This window comes from Balaenoptera physalus, assembly GCF_965194825.1.
Source record: "Balaenoptera physalus genome assembly, chromosome: 1".
Lineage (NCBI taxonomy): Eukaryota > Metazoa > Chordata > Mammalia > Artiodactyla > Balaenopteridae > Balaenoptera > Balaenoptera physalus.
In genome coordinates, this window is record NC_138882.1 from 163,464,930 (window position 1) to 163,483,886 (window position 18,957).

General features: G+C 40.7%; 1 protein-coding gene across 6 annotated transcripts in view; it reads right to left on the minus strand.

Moving 5' to 3' along the window:
- ZFP69 (ZFP69 zinc finger protein) overlaps window positions 1-18,775 on the minus strand; it is a 34,980-nt gene extending 16,205 nt beyond the window's left edge. For 2 of the 6 annotated variants that reach the window (XM_082441486.1, XM_082441484.1), the window contains exons 1-5: window positions 11,590-12,269; window positions 9,640-10,123; window positions 7,853-7,938; window positions 2,070-2,196; window positions 1,640-1,738 (exon numbers count right to left, since the gene is read on the minus strand). In XM_082441486.1, coding sequence (XP_082297612.1) covers window positions 1,640-1,738; window positions 2,070-2,196; window positions 7,853-7,938; window positions 9,640-9,766 — 439 coding nt within the window. In that variant the 5' untranslated portion in view covers window positions 9,767-10,123; window positions 11,590-12,269. Of the gene's footprint in view, window positions 1-1,639; window positions 1,739-2,069; window positions 2,197-2,978; window positions 3,015-7,852; window positions 7,939-9,639; window positions 10,124-11,589 lie in introns of all 6 variants that reach the window. The other 4 variants (XR_014257497.1, XM_082441491.1, XM_082441487.1 and 1 more) reach the window with 4 other exon arrangements.
- Window positions 18,776-18,957: the final 182 nt, after the last annotated feature.

Sequence of the window (18,957 nt, forward strand, 5' to 3'; positions counted from 1 at the left end):
GTGTAATTGATGCACTCATTATATAATTCATATGGAAAAGCAAGGGGCTAACAATAGCCAGGACAATTTTGAAGAACAAGATATTAAGTCTCACTGTGAAATATAGTAATTAAGACAGCCTGGCATTAGAAACTTGGCAGGTGACAGAGTGGCATTAACTATTCAATAATTGGCTCTTGGACTGATTATCCAAATGTAAAAAGTTAAACTAGAGCCTCACTTCATACTACATAGAAAATAAATTCAGATTTAACCTAAGTATGAAAATCAAAATCTTAAAGATATAAAATAATATATATATTTTTTCTATAAATCAATAAGGAAAAAAGATAATATAAAAATTCACAAAGGATATAAACAAGTAATTTACAGAAAAGGAATCCTGAATAGATGGCCAATAAACATGAAAAATATGCTCCCTCTTATTAGTAATCAGGAAAATGAAAAAAACCAACAAGATATTCACCCACTGAATTTATAAAAATGTGAAACTTTGACAATGACAAGTGTTGACAAAGATGCTGAGTTCTGGAACCTCTCAAAACCTGCTGATAGGAGTACTAATTGGTGCAACTAGTTTGAAGAACAATTTTGTAAAACCTAGCAAAATGAAGGTGACCCAACAAGTCTGCTTCTATCAAATATGTCAGAGAAACACGAGAAGTTTTACACAAAGTTTTACTCCAGTATCTTTGTAATCCCCAAATTTAGAAACAGTACAAATGTCTATCAACAGGAAAATGGATAAATTGTGCTTTATTAATTCAACAGAAATGAATGAACCAGAACAATATGGATAAATATCAACGGTGTTGAATGAGAAAAGCAAGTGGAAAAGTATATATACCATTTATTTAAAGAATAAGAACATGCAAAACAGTATTATATACTGCTTGGGGATAAACACATGCAATACAAGTATGAAGATACATATACAAATGAAAATATTTAAACTCAGAAGAGTTGGTTGTTTCAAAAGGTAGGAGGGGAATAGCGGGGCTTAAACTCTGTTTTATTTCTTAATCTAGGTGGAAGCTACATAGGAATTTATTATAATGTTCTCTATGCCTTTCTGAATATCTAAAATATTTCATAATAAAAGCAAAGTTTAAGGAGACTGTTAAAAACCATTGGATTTGATGAGAAGGAATCCTGTGGTAATTTCTCTTGCAGGACTTTCCATAAAATAGTTATTACAATAAATAAAGATACTTGAGTTAAAGGGAGAGTGAGAATCAAAGCTAGGATTGTAAACTGAAAAGTTGGTGAAAAGTAGAAATAAAATGCAAGAGAGAAGATTAAAGATTTGTAGAATGCAGTGAGAGTCCTGAAAAGAGATCTGTTTTCTTTGAGGAGAGACCACGTACATCTGACTGCTTAGGGAAAGGAGCTTTCGATTGGCAGACTTTAGGATACTGAAGAAAGAAGGAAAATCAAGTTTAACCTTAATGAAGAGAAGACTTCTTTTCCCTCCAACTTCAGAGACTTTTGCAAGGTTAGGTGAAGGAAAGGGGTGCAAAGGGAGGGGTAAAATCGGGTTCAGTGCATGCCTGTCCACCCTCTCAGCCTTCCCACAGCCTGGGAAGATGCTGGGCACTCTGGCCTACATATTGAAAGGCACCATCTGCCTTGGTCTCACCTGAACTGGGATCTCCTGGGCCTTCTTTCTCTGTCATCCATGGCGCTTCTCCTTTCTCCAACTGGGAAATCACACTAGGTTTGGAAAGTTGACATCCTACTTATGGAGTGAAAAAAAGGGTATGAATATTTATGCTGAGGTCTAAGAACCATCCCTGGAATGTAGTTCCAATCCTCTGGTACTTAGGGTCTCTGAAAACAGAAAGGGGCACCACAGCATGTTTTTCTGTTCTCACTCTACAAAGTAAAACTGTTCCCCCAAGGGAGGAGATTCAGGTACGCTCTGGCTTGATTTTCAAAGGAATGAGACATCTATCTCCAACACAGAACCCAAGGCCAGGCTCCAGGGAATCTACAGCATTTAATAATTTAGGAATAGTGACTGTCCTGTAATGGGCAGGTTTCTGGACGTATGTGTAACCCATGCTTACCCACTGAGACCAGGTTCCCATAGTTCTCCAGCATCACCTCCCGGTACAGATTCCGGTGAGCAGGGGCCAGCTGCCCCCACTCCTCCTGGGTGAAGTCCACAGATATGTCCTTGAAGGTCAACAGTTCCTAGAATATCAAATATATTCCTTTTCAGTCTGAGACCACCTCCATCAAGATCAAAGATGTTCTTACAGTATTCTAAATTCTGAGAGATTCTAAACTAGTTTTACTGGGAGCCTCCTCTGGATCTGTTTGGTGACTCTCGGAGACTACCATAAATAATTAAACATACAGAAGGACAGATGGTCATATATGTCTTAGAAAAAAATTAAGCAGGATAAGGGGAACAGGGACAGCCACAGTGAGGATGGGGAGGATCTTTCACATAGGGTGGCTGGGGAAGGCCTTCCTAAAAGGGTGATATTTGAACAGAGACATGAACTCAGTGAGGAAGAGCCACATGGAAATCTGAGGGGAGAGCCTTCCAGATGGGGACAAAGGACCTGAGGTGAGAGTGTCCTTGGCTTGTCTGAGGAACAGGAGAGTAGCCAGCATTGCTGGAGGTGGGCTAGTGAAGGGGAATGCAAGGAGATGAGATCAGAGGGCCTGGGGGAGGGAAGAGAGAGGCTTTTAGCACTTATTGTCACAAAGACCAGTGCATCTCTGCTGAGTTGAAATTCTGGGGCCCTGCTGGAGTTTAATGCAAGAAGAACAAAACTGTCTGGAACTGTGGTCTAACCCCTCCCTAGCTCAAGTACTGAAGAGGTAAAAAGGATCGGCCCCTCAGCAGTGGTGGCATGGGGCACTGCTAGTTGGGTTAATCAGAAGTGAACTCAATCAAATTAAAGTGTATCTCAGCGAGAGCTCAGCCACAGCTCTAGGAAAAATATGAATAATCAGTCCCTCACCTTAACCACCAGTCAGAGGAAAAGGCTTAGAGTCTTCTGTAAATAAATGGAACAGACAAAAGAAATAAACAGACTATATCTATGTATCTATCTATCCATATATATCTTTATTTGTTAATTGTTTATTTAACAAGAGAAATTATTCCTTAGCCCAGATATTCATGTTTCATAGTTCAGGAACACAGGTCAGTGACAAACTTCATGCAACTCAACCCAAAGAAATTCTTTACAATCTAAAATCACTTTGTACTCTGAAAGATACCAGCCTTCCTCATTGCCTCACAATTTTTCATGGAACCACAATTTCTGTAGAAATCTGCATATGCCTTCTTTCTTGGTTCAGCCAAAGCAATCCTGTAGAAAGCTGCAACCCCCAGGGATACAATGAATGCTCTAAGAGTATGAAATAGCAGATGCTTGGCCAGGAGGCCATGCATCTGAGGTTTTGTCAAAGAACTGGAAACCATGATAGTTATTCACCTCAACACCAACGTCCTTCCAGGCTGATGGAGAAACGGACCTACCTATGCATATTTCATCCTCCACTATTCTTTTATACACAATATCTGAACTACAATAAAAAATTATTAGACATACAAAGAAGGAGGAATTTCTGACCTATAATCAAGAAAATAAAAACATAAGAAGCAAACACCTAGGTAACCAAGTCATTGGAATTAGCAGAAAAGAAGTTTAAAGAAATTATTAAAATATATGTTGAAGAGGGCTTCCCTGGTGGCGCAGTGGTTAAGAACCTGCCTGCCAATTCAGGGGACACGGGTTCAAGCCCTGGTCCAGGAAGATCCCACATGCTGCAGAGCAACTAAGCCCGTGCACCACAACTACTGAAGCCCACGCGCCCTAGAGCCCGTGCTCCACAACAAGAGAAGCCGCCACAACGAGAAGCCTGCGCACCACAAGGAAGAGTAGCCCCCACTCCCCGCAACTAGAGAAAGCCTGCACACAGCAATGAAGACCCAACGTAGCCAAAAATAAATAAATAAATAAATAAATTTATTAAAAAAATAAATGTTGAAGAATTTAGAATAAAATACGGATAGAATAGGTGGAAAATGTGGGGTTAATTGAGGAGAGAGATAGAAATGCTAAAAAAGAACTAAAAGACAATTCTATAAGTGAAAAATACAATATCTGAAAAATCCACTGGATGGGCTTAACAACAGACGGACCCTGATGAAGACAAAAATCAGTGAAACTTAAACACAGGTCAACAGATAGTATTCAAATGGAAGCACCAAGAGAGAAAAAGAAAAACAAAAAAAACAAAAAAACCTGGGATAATATCAAGTAGTCTAATATACATGTAATTAGAATCTAAGAAGGAGAAGAGAGAATGAGCAGATAAAAATATCTGAAGAAATAAAGGCTGAAAAATTTCCAAATTTGAGTAAAAAATCAACCCACAAATCCAAAAGCCAGCAAACCCTCCATGGTGGGGAAAAGAAATTCAGAGAATATCATGTCTATGCACACCATTAAAACTGCTGAAGAGCAAAGATAAAAGGGAAGAACATAAAAGTAGTGAAAAAAAGGTAGGAAAGGAGGAACAAAAAAACAAGAAAAGTTGGTATAAAACAAAGGAACAAACAGAAAGACATGTCACATCTGGGGAAAGAATAAGAATAAAAGCTGACTTCTCATCTGAAACAATACAAGCCATAAAATCATGGAACATCTTTAAAGTGCTTAAAAGAAAAAACAGTCACCCTAGAATTCTATATTCAGTAAAAGATTCTCAAATAGGAAGACCATATAAAGACATTTTTAGATCACCAAAGCTGTGAGAATTCATCATCAGAACACCCCCACTACAGGAAATGCTAAATGACATTCTTTAGGCTGAAGGGAAATAATGTCAGTTAGAAACTTAGAACTTGGTGGTGGGATAAATTGGGAGATACTGATTGACATATATACACTAATATGTATAAAATAGACAACTAATAAGAACCTGCTGTATAAAAAATAAATAAAATAAAACTCAAAAGTTAAAAAAAAAAACTTGGAACTAAAGGAAGGAATGAAAAGTGCTTGAATTGGTAAATGTGTGCAAAGATGAAAGGCTCGTTTTTTTTCGTTTTCTTAATTTCTTATAAGACAATTTACTGTTAAAAGCAAAAATAAGAACAATGTATTATGGGGTGTATAAGATGTAAAGTGAAAAGCATGATGACAATACACAAAGAATGGGAAGAGTAAATGGGAAAATAAAGCTTTCATATTATATGTGAAACAGTATAGTAGTAATTCAACTGTGACATGTAAAAAATGCATATTGTAATAGCTAGAGCAACCACTAAAAACAAATGAAAGAAGTACAGCTAAAAAAGTCATTAGAGGACATAAAATAGAATACTAAAAAAACTGCACAATCCAAAAGAAGGCAGGAGAGGAACAAAGAAACAAAAGAATAGATTTGACAAACAGCAAACAAAGAACAAGAATATACACTTAAATCCCACCACATCAATGATTATGTAACTGTAAATGTACTAAGCAAGCACAACCCAGCTATATTTAAGAAGGTCACACTTTAAATATAAAGCCACAAATAAGTTAAAAGTAAAAGAATGAGGGACTTCCCTGGTGGCGCAGTGGTTAAGAATCCACCTGCCAATGCAGGGGACACGGGTTTGATCCCTGGTCCGGGAAGATCCCACATGCCGCAGAGCAACTAAGCCCGTGCGCCACAACTACTGAGCCTGCACTCTAGAGCCCACAAACCACAACTACTGAAGCCCACGCACCCCAGAGCCCATGCTCCACAACAAGAGAAGCCACCACAATGAGAAGCCCGCGCACCGCAATGAAGAGTAGCCCCCACTCGCCACAACTAGAGAAAGCCCGGGCGCAGCAATGAAGACCCAACGCAGCCAAAAATAAATAAATAAATAAAATTTTAAAAAGAAAGTAAAAGAATGAGAAAAAGCTATCCTATACCAACAATAACTAAAAACACTGGAGGAGCTATGTTAAATCAGACAAAGTGGGCTTAGGAAAAAAAATATTATGAGGCATAAAGATGAGACATTTCGTAATGATAAATGGTCAGTCCATCAAGAAGACAACAATCCTATGTGTTTATGCACCTGATAACAGAATTCAAAATAAATAAAGCACAGTTGACAGATCTAAAGGGAGATACAGATGAAATCATAATAATTAGAGATTTTAACACTCCACTCAGTAAATGATGGAACAAGTAGACAAAAATTCATCAAGGATATAGATTTGAACAACCTATCAACCAACTTAACCTAACTGACATTTGTAGAGCACTATACCTAACCATTGCAGCGTATAAATTTTTTTTTAGATTCTTTTTTAAAGTAAACTTTTTATTTTGAGATTACAGATTTATTATATAATTTTAATTGTAGATTTACATGCAGTTGTAAGAAATAATGCAGAGATCCCATGTACTCTCTACTGGGGGTAAAACAGAGTTTTAATTGGAAAGGGGCACAAGGGAACATTCTGAGATGGTGGAAATGCTCTATATCTTGATTTGGTTACATGGTATAAACATACGTCAAAATAGAACTATGTACTCTCTTAAGTGTATTTTCCTATATGTAAATTACAACTCACTTTTAAGAAATTTAATCTTATCCCAGTGCTAAGAATCCCACCAGTTTTTGACAAATGTCAGGTGGTAAGAATTCCAGATAAGTGGAATGTAGATATAAGATACCTCTTCAAATAATTAGAATATTATTACTTCTTCCATATTACCAGAAATAACCCTGGAATACATTTCAATCCTAAAAGGTGCTAGCATCTGAATTAACAGAGGAAACTGGGATTGTAAACAGCTAAAAAAATCACCAAGCAAGTAAATACAGGAGATGAGTTCAAATCCTGTACCATCTAATTTCAGAACCCAAGTTCTCACCTAAAACTCTCCTGTCCTCGAATAACATCTCCTCTTTAACAGTCTTCCTTTCTCGTTTATTCTACAGTTTTCCTTCTGTTTCACCTATCCTTCTACCAGGTGGTAAGGACACCGTTTCCACACCCTGTTGTAACCGTGCAGCCTGTCTAATGTGTATGCTCTGTGGCCTGACCATTTCTTCTCTACTCACGTCTTTGGCTGCAGTTTGACCTCTGCTCCAGACACTATTCTAAGGGCCACCTCATGAAGTGATAGATGTACCTCACTAAAAATGTCAAAACTTTATTCTCATTAAGTTTGTTTTTGAGTATGAAATACTCATAAAAATTGAGGTTTATCGGACTTCCCTGGTGGCGCAGTGGTTAAGAATCTGCCTGCCAATGCAGGGAACATGGGTTCCATCCCTGGTCCGGGAAGATCCCACGTGCCGTGGAGCAACTAAGCCCGTGAGCCACAACTACTGAGCCTGCGCTCTAGAGCCCACGAATCCCACGCGCCTAAAGCCCGTGCTCCACAACAAGAGAAGCCACCGCAATGAGAAGCCCGCACACTGCAACGAAGAGTAGCCCCCGCTCGCCCCAACTAGAGAAAGCCCACACGCAGCAACAAAGACCCAATGCAGCCAAAAATAAATAAATAAATAAATTTATTAGTTTTTCAAAATTGAGGTTTATCTTAGGTCCCAAGTTTTTAGGGGCTAGAATTATATCACTCATTTTGCTTTCTCTACAAAAATTCACACAACATTAGATCTAGATGTTGGTTAGAAACAAGCGTTTTCTATGAGTAAGGAAACTGCTGCCACTGCAGCCCAGTTTTCTGTAAAAGACTAACTTGCACTGAGTTCCCTGGGTGAAATTCGTTAGCCTCAATATACCCCAACTCCCCAGAAAAGGGCAAGTTATAATCTTAAAAACCAAAAAGCATGTCAAGAAAGTGACAGAAAACTTCAACCCACCTGGGAGTCTCTTGTCAGGGCCCCAGGAGTCACTTCATCCTTTAAACTTTCTCCTTGGGTCTCATCAGCATCCTGAGATAGCAGAGCTGAGGAAGGAAAAGAGCCAGAAAGTTTGCATCTCCCCAAATCCCCCAAATAGAAAAACTGCCTGTAGATCTGCTGAATATGGCCCCCCTCTCAAAACATTCACAGAGGGACATTCAGAGCAACTCAAGAGCAGACTGGAGCCTCCTTAATGAGGAGGATCTGCAGGGCATTGCTTTGGGCATTAACGTTTCCCAATGGCCAGTGCTGGTCTAAAAGCACAGACCTACCAGGCCACTCCTTTGTTCAAAGGTTCCCGACAAGAAAGAAAAATACAAACACCTCCCATGGACTTCAAGGCACTCTATAATCTGCCTGAAGCACATTTTCCCAGCATTAGTTTCCTCTAACCACCATCCTTTATCTGTGGGACCCATACAGTGACCACATTCTTTTTTTTTTTTTTTTTTTAAATGCTTCTTTGTTTAAACACTCTTTTATTTATTTATTTATTTTTGGCCGTGTTGGGTCTTCGTTTCTGTGCGAGGGCTTTCTCTAGTTGTGGCAAGCGGTGGCCATTCTTTATCGCGGTGCGCGGGCCTCTCACTATCATGGCCTCTCTTGTTGCGGAGCACAGGCTCCAGACGCGCAGGCTCAGTAATTGTGGCTCACAGGCCCAGTTGCTCCGCAGCATGTGGGATCTTCCCAGACCAGGGCTCGAACCTGTGTCCCCTGCATTGGCAGGCAGATTCTCAACCACTGCGCCACCAGGGAAGCCCAGTGACCACATTCTTAACCCTTAGTTAGACTAGAACAGTCTCCATTCTCTGAACCACTCTTCAAGGTACCCACTTTTGTATCTTTTCCTCAATTCTTCCGTAAAAAAAACTTAGACATCTTTTAAGGCCCAATTCAATGCTATCTGCTTTGTGAAATTTTCTCTGATAAGTACAATCAGAAGAATGTTTCCTGTCTCTTGTCTTCCAAAAGAATTTTACCATAGAATGTATTTAGGCTACTTTCTATTCTTTTGATCTGAGTATGTGTCTATCTCCATCAACTAATAATTAGAATTAGAGATCATTATTCATTTTTCCATCCATCAAGATGCTTAGCAAAGTCCCCTGCCTGACAGAGCTAGAATATAACAAATACAAGCTGGATTTGAAATGTTATAGGTACGAACTAAGAGACCACATGAGACATACAAATTCCTCTGTCCACCCATCTATTCTGACCCAACCACCAAATACTGTGTAATCTTGGTTATGTTTCCCACTGAACTCATATATTTCAAGGTAAAAAGAGAGTTACTAAGCATGTCATTCCTTCTTCCTGGCAGGAGATGAAAAGAAAGAAAAAAATATTGGTTTGGGGTTAAAATGACTGAAACTTGTGAAGGAAAACCACTGGAGGGCTTAAGAAAGTAGAAACCTTTGACCCCAACGTCTGAGTCACACTTACACACTTGGGAGCCGCTGGTGGGGAACACCCTGAATTCTGTCTTCCTGTCCTGTGTTTATTCGAGGACACGAGATGGGAGTGGCATGGCACACGTGTCGCAAAGATCCAGTGCTCAGAGCCCAACATTTTCTCTCACAGCTATCCCCTTCCCCAAAGCCATAAGCATGAGCCCCAAGGACCTCCTTTCCTCCAATTTTCTCCCCTAGAGACACCTCAATGACGTGTGTACCTATCTTTCTGCAAGCAAACTGAGACCCCTTCCTCTACTTCCATCCCCTCCCTCCATCAGCCTCTCTCACCTTCTCCTTCAAACATCTTGGTCACGTCCTCCCACAGGGGCGTCCCTTCCTTGGCCTTCTGTGGATGGTGCAACTTCACCCAGGTGCTGGCCTCAGTGGGCAGGGTAATCAGGAGCTGCTGTAGCATGATGATGCCACCCGACTGGCCTTGTCCACTTCTGGGGAGGACACTGCCAGAGCCTCTGCTGAGACGCCTCACAGTTGTATGGTCCTCCTCTGATCACAATCTCCTGCCCTCAGGACTTTGGCGTGTCCCTGCGGCACCAGAACCTGGGGGCTCCTAGAGGCTAATGTGGCTTGAACAGGTCTGAAAAAGTGACTCCTTTCTGAAATTAAGTACTGCCTGCTTGGGAGGCGGCCGGTTGAGCAGGTCTGAGTACATGCCTCTTCATATTCTTCTAGAGGAGCAAAAGGCAGGAGAGGAGGGATCCAGAAAACTGATCACACAGCTAGAACTCCAGAGCTTGCAGAAATATATTTAAAACTGCAAAAGATCCAAAAACAAAGATGTGGCATCAATGTGGAAATAAGTATAACTGGTGCTTTGGATGTGGCTTTAATTTCCAGTTCTATACACACTTTCATAAACAGCCAATGACACACAAACACCAAGGATACACAAACATACACAGTCCCTGCCCTGACATCCTTCCTTGTAAGCTGCATGCATCTTCTGCCTGGATACAGACTTGGGAGTTAAGAGGGCAAGCTTAGAAACCAGATAGCTTGGGTTAGAATCCTGACACTTGCACTTCAAAGCTCTAAGACACTTCAGTTCTCTGAGCTTCAGTCTCATCATCTAGAAAATGCAGATAATAAATGTACTTCATAGGGCTGTAACAATGTTGGGAATATAGTACCTTCATAGACATTATTAAAAACCTTTTGCTTTGGGCTTCCCTGGTGGTGCAGTGGTTGAGAATCTGCATGTTAATGCAGGGGACACGGGTTCGAGCCATGGTCTGGGAAGATCCCACGTGCCGCGGAGCAACTAGGCCCGTAAGCCACAACTACTGAGCCTGCGCGTCTGGAGCCTGTGCTCCGCAACAAGAGAGGCCATGACAGTGAGAGGCCCGTGCACCGCGATGAAGAGTGGCCCCCGCTTGCCGCAACTAGAAGAAGCCCTCTCACAGAAACGAAGACCCAACACAGCCAAAATAAAATAAAATAAATAGTAATTAAAGGTGCTAATAATTTTAAAAAAATCTTTTGCTTTAATGTTTCAATCATAGCATTACCTTTTAAAATTATTTTTTAAAAACAATTACAGATCTGAATTTAAAGTTCAAGTATCTCAACTGATGGAATAATCACATGGCTGTGTTTTCACACAGGCAAGTAGTGACAGACACAGCACCACCCACGTGGATGCCCAGCAGCTGGCAAGTCCTTTTAACCTCTGGGTTAAGATACATCTTGCTTTCAGAAACGTTCAACTGGGGGAGAGGGGTATGTCTTCAAATGGAGGAAATATAGTACTTTGAATATAATGAGGACTATTGCATAACTGTTCGTAGCAGGAAAATTTGGAAACAGCCCAAATTCATCATCTCATCGAACCCCCTGGCATCTGAACATGTGCCTCCACAGCGACCAGGTCCAGTGTATCCTGGCCCCAAGAACAGTCCTAGTCCTAGCTCCCTGGAAAGGGAGCCGGCCTAACTTTTTGGAGTTTGTGGGGCAGGGTGTTTGGCTTCTTCTTGTTTTCAGCTGTGACTGATGCAGAGAAAGGAGTTGCCACCTATGGATAGGAGCATGTAGGAAAATATCCTAACCCTGAATAAATAAAGAGTAAAACGGCTTGTTACCAAAGTGAGGAAACTTTCGAATCTTATGAAATGGTTAAAAACAGAGAAGCTTCATTTCGAGATGCCCCTTCTCACTGCTCCCAGAAGTGCCTCCCTCGGACTTAGAGACTTGCAGACACAGGCAGCTTAGCTTCCTACTCACCAGACCGGCCTTGGACGCTGGCAGGACGAGAGATGGGGGCGTGAGAGAGCCCGTTCTTGAGGCTTTCAGCTCCAGAGGGTGTCTCTTTAGAGAAGGGCCGTGGGTAACAGATTTTGTTCTTTCCCGGCCTTTTACAGACAGACCACATCCCCACCCAACACAATGATTCTTTTAAAAACGCCCAACGTTCACGCAGGCTTCCTTCGGAAGCTCAGAGGACTATCGGCCTCCGGACGGGACCGGGGAATCTTTTCCAAATTCCCGAGAGGCGGCCTAGGGCGGGTGCTGCGGCACCAGGTGAACCCACCGCCCCTCCAAGGTATCCTTTCCCGGCCGCACCCCCGGGAACGGGGCTTTGGGGGCCGCAATGCGAGGGGTGCCCAGAACCGGCTTCCCGCAGACCCGGGCGAGGATACAGCTCGCCGGCCGCTGCTTTGATGCCGGCCCGGCGGCAGCAGCCAGGCCCACCGGCGCCCAGCCTCCTGGGCCGCAGCCCGGGTGTCCCGGCGCCTCCACCCTCCCGGCGCGCCGTCGCCTTTGCCCGTGCCCCGGGTCGCTCTCGCCCGAGCCCTGGCGGGTTCGGGGTGCGGCCCCCGATGCTGCGGTACAGCCACAGACCCCGGCGCCCGCCCTTCTTCCGGCGGCTCAGCACGCCTGGCCGCCCGCTCCGCCCACGGGGAGCCGCGAGGGCCCCGCCCTCTCCAGGGAGGCAGGCGCTCCCGAAAACCCGGAACCCGGACTCTGCCGGATTCCCCCACGGCACGCGTGCCCCCAGGGCTGCCAGAACCTGGTCAGCGGCCACCCAGGCGGACCGCTTGCGTTTCCTGACTGTGGTCCCAAGAGACTAGGTGGCCCGCCCAGCTCTTCTGGTGGGGAAGCCCTTTCTCTGTCGTTCATTCATTCATTTATTCAACTATCTTCTGAGTGCCTAGATCTGCCACACATTGTTACAGGCTCTGGGGAGATACCAGTTATCAAAAAGCAGTCCTGCTTTCTTGGATCTTAATTCTGGCAAAATTAAATAGATAATAATAATGTAGAAAGGGAATATTGCCTGCCATTCCAGTAAACAACAAATTGCCTGACATCAAGCCATCAGCCACTGCAGCCCTCACTGAGAGGGGAATTCAGGATGGAGACAAAGAGGAAACACTCTGCACTCTGGATACTGGTCCTAGATAGTTAAGATACGTATCTAAGGAGTAATTTCATTGAGCCCAGACTCTTGCATCTTCCCATACATAGAAAAGCACTAAAATCATTAAGTTTTTTTGAGACGTCTGTAGATTAACAGTAATCTTTTTATGTTTGACTACATGTCTTTCTTCAGCAAAAAATCCTATGTATCCTGGCTCCTCCCTTACCTCTTCAAAGCAGTTCCTCAGAGCTATCTGAGAGGCTGTCTCCCAGGCTATAGTCCTCAGCAAGTTCCCCAAATAAAACTTAACATGCAACTTTTAGGTTGTGCACTTTTCTTCAGCCCACGATAAATAGAAAAATAAAGAGATAATCCCCCAAGTGATGGTAAGGGTTATGAAGAAAAAGGAGGCAGCGTGCGGAGAGGGGGATAGGCGATGACTGGAGTTCCTCTTTCTGGTAACAGTGGGCTAGCATATTTATATCAACCCACCTCAGGAAACAACAATCAAATTTAAAAAACTCTGGAATACATGCAGAGTATGTGAAGTTCTTAAAGGAATGTATTAATTTGCTAGAGCTGCTACAACAAAATACCACAGACTAGGTGGCTTAAATAACAGAAATTTATTTTCTCACAGTTTTGGAGGCTAAAAGCCCAGGATCCAGGTCTCAGCAGGATTGGTTTCTCCTGAAGCCATTCTCCTTGGCTTACAAATGGCTCCCTTTTCCCTATGACCTCACATGGTCTTTCCTCTGTGTGCTTTCATGCCCCTAGTGTCTCTCTATGTGTCCAATTTTCTTCTTCTTATAAGGACACTTCTTAAAATCTCCTTATAGAAGATTGGATTGGATTAGAGTATACCCCAATGCCTCATTCTAAATTAATCACCTCTTTAAAGTGACCAAGCTTAATCACTTGAATATGTGATTAAATACAGTCAAATTCTGAAGTACTGGGGGTTAGGATTCCAACATCTGAATTTTAGGGGGATGCTATTCAGCCCATAGCAAGCTGTCTAAGAGATGGCATGATATTAGGGAATTGCCAGACCAAAAGCTGGAAAGCCAGGATCCAGGGACATGATATGACTTGGAAGATGCCTTTGCTGAGGGTATTTACCTAACTGGAAAATGATAATTTTTCACTTCAAAGAAGAAAAAATAAATAAAATACAGTGTGTGGGGAGTGAAATAGAAGACCCTCTGTATAATAACTGGGACCCCAAAGGGCTATATACTCAGGAGAAGAATGAATTGGAAGTGGAACAGCTTCAGGGGAATTTACAGGCTAGGGTCAAATTGCCTGTCCAAGTCTTGATTTTGGTTTAAGGTGGGCTCTGACTGAGATGCTATCAGATGCCTGGCAAAAACAAATACAAATCCTGTCTGGAGGAAAGCATTATAATTATAGGCCTTAGATTGTTCCTACATGTAAGTTTTCGTAGAAATGGTGAGTACAGAGTTAAAGATAGGCTGGTACACAGGGAAACTAGACTCCTAGTGAGTGTTTCAGCAGAAACACAAACAACAGAAATAGATCTACAAAGACAACTGCTTTTGGAATTACCAGATGCAAAGTATAAAACAATTTATGTTTTCTTTGTTTAAAGAAATAAAAGATAACGCAGACAGTTTTGGCAGATACCTGGAAACTATAAAAAGTGATAAAACATATATTTTAAAAAAACTAAATAGAAACTCTATGACAAACAAATACACTAACAAAATTAAGAATTCATTGAATGCATATAATGGCAGATTAGACATAGATGAATAGAGAATAAATGAAATGGAAGGTAGGTCAGAAGAGATTATCTAGAATGAAGCATTAAGAAACAAAAGGATGAAATATATAGAAGAGAGAATAAGAGACATAGATGTTACAGTGAAAAGATCTAGCATAAATTTAAGAGGAGAGACAGAGAGAGTATTTGAAGAGATAATGGCTAAATATTTTTCAATACCTGTGAAGGCAAACAGATCACAGATTTAGGAAGCCAAATAACTCTCTAATGAGTTAAATAAAAAGAAATCCACATCTAGACACATCATAGTGAAACTGAAAAAAACTAAAGACAAAGAGAAAATCTTAAAAGTGTCTGTGGTAGTTTTAAAATATGCCCATTCCTTCCTCCCTCTCCCCTTGAACGTGAGTCAGACTAACTTCTGAAGAATAAAATGTGGGATTCCCTGGCAGTCCAGTGATTAAGACTCCATGCTTCCACTGCAGGGGGCGTGGGTTAGATCCCTCATCTTGGAACTAAGATCCCACATGCCATGCAGAGTGGCAAAAAAAAAAAAAAAAAAAGACTGGAATGTGGTGGAAGTGACAGTATGTGATTTCAGAAGTTAAGTCACAAAAGATTGCCACTTCTGCTTTGCACACTCTTTGATTGCTTGCTCTGAGGAACTTGCCAGCCATTTGAGTTAGCCATCTTGGAAGTGTATCCTTTAGCCCCAACCAAGCCTTCGGATGACTCCAATCTCAGCTGACATCTTACTGCAACTTCATATTGACTGAATTCTGAGCCAGAACCTCCCAACTAAGCAGCCTCTGAATTACTGACTCATTAAAAAATGTGAGATTTAAAAATGTTTATATTTTTAAGCCATTAAGCTTTGGAGTTACTTATTATGCAGAAATTCCTAATTAATACAGTGGCAAATTTTGATAACTAGCACAAGCAGCATTGTGACAGCTAACTTATCATCAGCGATAATGGAAGCCAGAAGACAGTGGAATGAAATCTTCAATGTGTTGTGAGGAAATAATTGACAACACAGAATTCAATGCAGAATTTTAAAAAAATCTTTCAAGAATAAAGGAGAAATAAAGACATTTTCAGACAAAAAAAAAATGAGAGAGTTTGTCACCAACAGACTACATTAAAGAAAATTTTCAAGGCTGAACTTTAGGCAGAAAGAAAATGATTCCAGACAAAAGGACAAAAGTGCAAAAAGGAACAAAGAACAAAGAAAAAAATATGTAACTATAAATGAGCATTAATGATGTAGAGTAAAAATCTTAATAATTTGTGAGGTTAAAAAAATAGATTTGGAGATACAGGGATATATGTATATGTATAGCTGATTCACTTTGTTATAAAGCAGAAACTAACACACCATTGCAAAGCAATTATACTCCAATAAAGATGTTAAAAAAAAGATTTAATATCCAAAAACAATGGCATAGAGGTTGGGAAGAGGGTGAATTGAGTTAAAGTATTCTAAGTTAAAGTGTCATAGTTAAAGTGCTCTAAGGACTATTGTAGAGGAGAGTAGAGGTATTCATTAACATTACATTCTGATAAGTAGAAAATGTATATTGTTAGCCAGTAGACTTATATTACTGAATATGAAAACCTATTATAAAGTTATAGTATCAGTAATTAAGACAATGAGGTAGGTATTGGCGCAAGAATAGATAAACTGACAATGGAACAAGAGTCCAAATTCAGACCTACATATAGACCATCACCTAATTTAGGACAAGGGTGGAGGAAAAGAAGGTCTTTTAAATAAGTTGGTGATGGGTCAGTTGGACCTTTATATTAACCTCTACTTTACAACATAAACAAAAATCAGTCCTGATGGATTGCAAATCTAAATGTGATAGATAAAACAAAATTTTTTAGAAGAAAGTAGGAGAGTATTTTTACAACCTTGAAATGGGCATAGATTTATTACATGGAATAAAAAGTGCTAAACATAAAGGACAAAATTGATAAATTAACCCCGATTAAGATTAAGGACCAGAGATTTCAGGTATTTTTGGTGAGGGTATAAACTGATACAACTATTTCAGAAAAGCATTTGGTAGTAGTATTTACTGAAGCTGAACATTATGATCCAGCAATCCTATCCTTTGGTATATAACCAAATGGATACATGTATTTACCAAAAGACATATACTAGAATGTTCATAGAACATTCTTTATATTATTCCCAAACTGGAAACCACCCAATGCCCATCAACAGTGGACTGAGAAAATAAATATTGCTATATCATACAATAGAGTACACACAGCAATGAAAATAAAGACTAGAACTACACACAACAATATTGATGAATCTCACAAATATAGTATTGAGCAAAAGAAGCCAGATGCAAAAGAATACACGTAATTCTATTTAAATAAAGTACAAAAACAGGTGAAATTAACCTATGGTGTTAGAAGTTACCTTTTAGAGGATAGTGACTGGAAGGGAGCACCCACCGCTTCTGGACGGCTATAATTTCTGTTCTTAACCTATGAGCTGGTTACACAGACGCGTTTAATTTTGAAAACTCATTAAGATATTTATCTCTATATATGCACTTTTCTGTATGAGTATCATAATTTAATAAAGTTTCTAAAAAATGCATGTTGCAAAGCAGAAATAGAGACACAGACATAAAGAACAAATGTATGGATACCAAGGGGGAAAGGGGTGGGGTGGGGGGAATTGGGAGATTGGGATTGACACATATACACTATTGACACTATGTGTAAAATAGACAACTGAGGGGAACCTACTGTATAGCACAGGGAACTCTACTTAATGCACTGTGGTGTCCTAAATGGGAGGGAAATACAAAAGGGAGGGGATATATGTATATGAATGACTGATTCATTTTGCTGTGCAGTAGAAGCTAACACAACATTGTAAAGCAACTATGCTCCAATAAAACTTAATTTAAAAAAATTTTTAAAATGCATGTTGTAACATTCAGGGTAACCACTAAAAGAACAGAAGTAGAATATCTAACATCAAACTAGTAAAGAGGGGGGAAGAAGTGATAATATATAATCAATCCAAAAGAGAACAGCTATAAGTGGGGAGCTATTTTATACAGGGTAATTCAGGAAAATCCCTCTGATGAGATGCTATTTGACCAGAGACCTGATAGAAGTCAGGAAATGAGCCACATTTATATCTGGAGAAAGAGCATCTTAGAGAAGGCGAAGGCCCTGAGGTGAGAGCAGTGATGGGCATATGCATGGACCAGCAAGGAATGCTGTATTGCTTGAGGCAAATCATAGTGAGAACATAAGTCATATGGGTGCTATCTGGAGAATAAACTGTAGGGGATGCAAGTGTGCAATAATCCATTGTGAAAGAAAATAGTAAACTGGATTAGGTGGTAGCAGTGGAGGTGATGAGAAAAGATATATTTTGAAGATAGAGCCGACAGAATTTTCTGAGGGATTGAGGAGTCAAGATGATTCTGATTGGGCAATTGGATGCTCCCATTTACTGAGACAGGAAATACTGGAAACAGAGCAGGTTCAGAAACGGACTTGTTATATTTGAGATGCCTAATACACATCCAAGAGTCAATTATGCACTTGGAATTAAGAGTCTGAAGTGCTGTTTGGGGTCAGAAACATAAATTTGGGTGTGCAATGATCTGAGTGTTTGTGTCCCCTCCAAATTCATATATTGAAATCCCAAATACCCAATTGACAGTAGTTAAGAGGTGGGGCATTGGGAGGCACTTAGGTCAGGGGGGTGGAACCCTCATGAATGAGATTAGTGCCCTTAAAAAAAGAGCCCAGTGGGCTCCCTAGCTCCTTCCATCATGTGAGAACACAGGGAGAAGTCGGCAGTCTGCAACCCAGAAGAGGGCTTTCACCAGAACCTGACCGTGCTGCTATCCTGATCTTGGACTTTCAGCCTCCAAAATTGTGAGCAATAAATTTGTGCTATTTATAAGCCACCCAGTCTATGATATTTTTCTTACAGCAACCAAAACAGACTAAGGGTCCGTTAGTAACAGACCATTAGTAACGGAGGGAGAGGGAAAGGGAGTTTGTTCTCTGGCGTCTCTTCTTGTAAGGGCACTAATTCCATCATGAAGGTCACGCTCATGACCTCAGCTAACCCTAATTACCTTCCAAAAGCCCTTCTCCAAATACAATCACATTGGGTGTTAGGGCTTCAACATACATATTTTGAAAAGAAACTTTTAGAAAAATAAAGGTAAATAGAGGAAACTTACCTGTGTTTTGAAATCAACTACATATATTTTCATAAAAATGTCTCATCAGAGAAATTAAAAGACATGTGAATGGCACACACAGCCCAGCTCCTGTCCCAGCAGTTTAACCCATCCAGCATTTCAACTGCTTAGCTGTGCAACCTTGGGCATATCATTTATCCCCTCAGATCTTCAGTGTCTTCATTTATAAAATGGGGGAAAATAATAGTATCCATTTCATAGAATGATGCCATTTAAATAAGGTC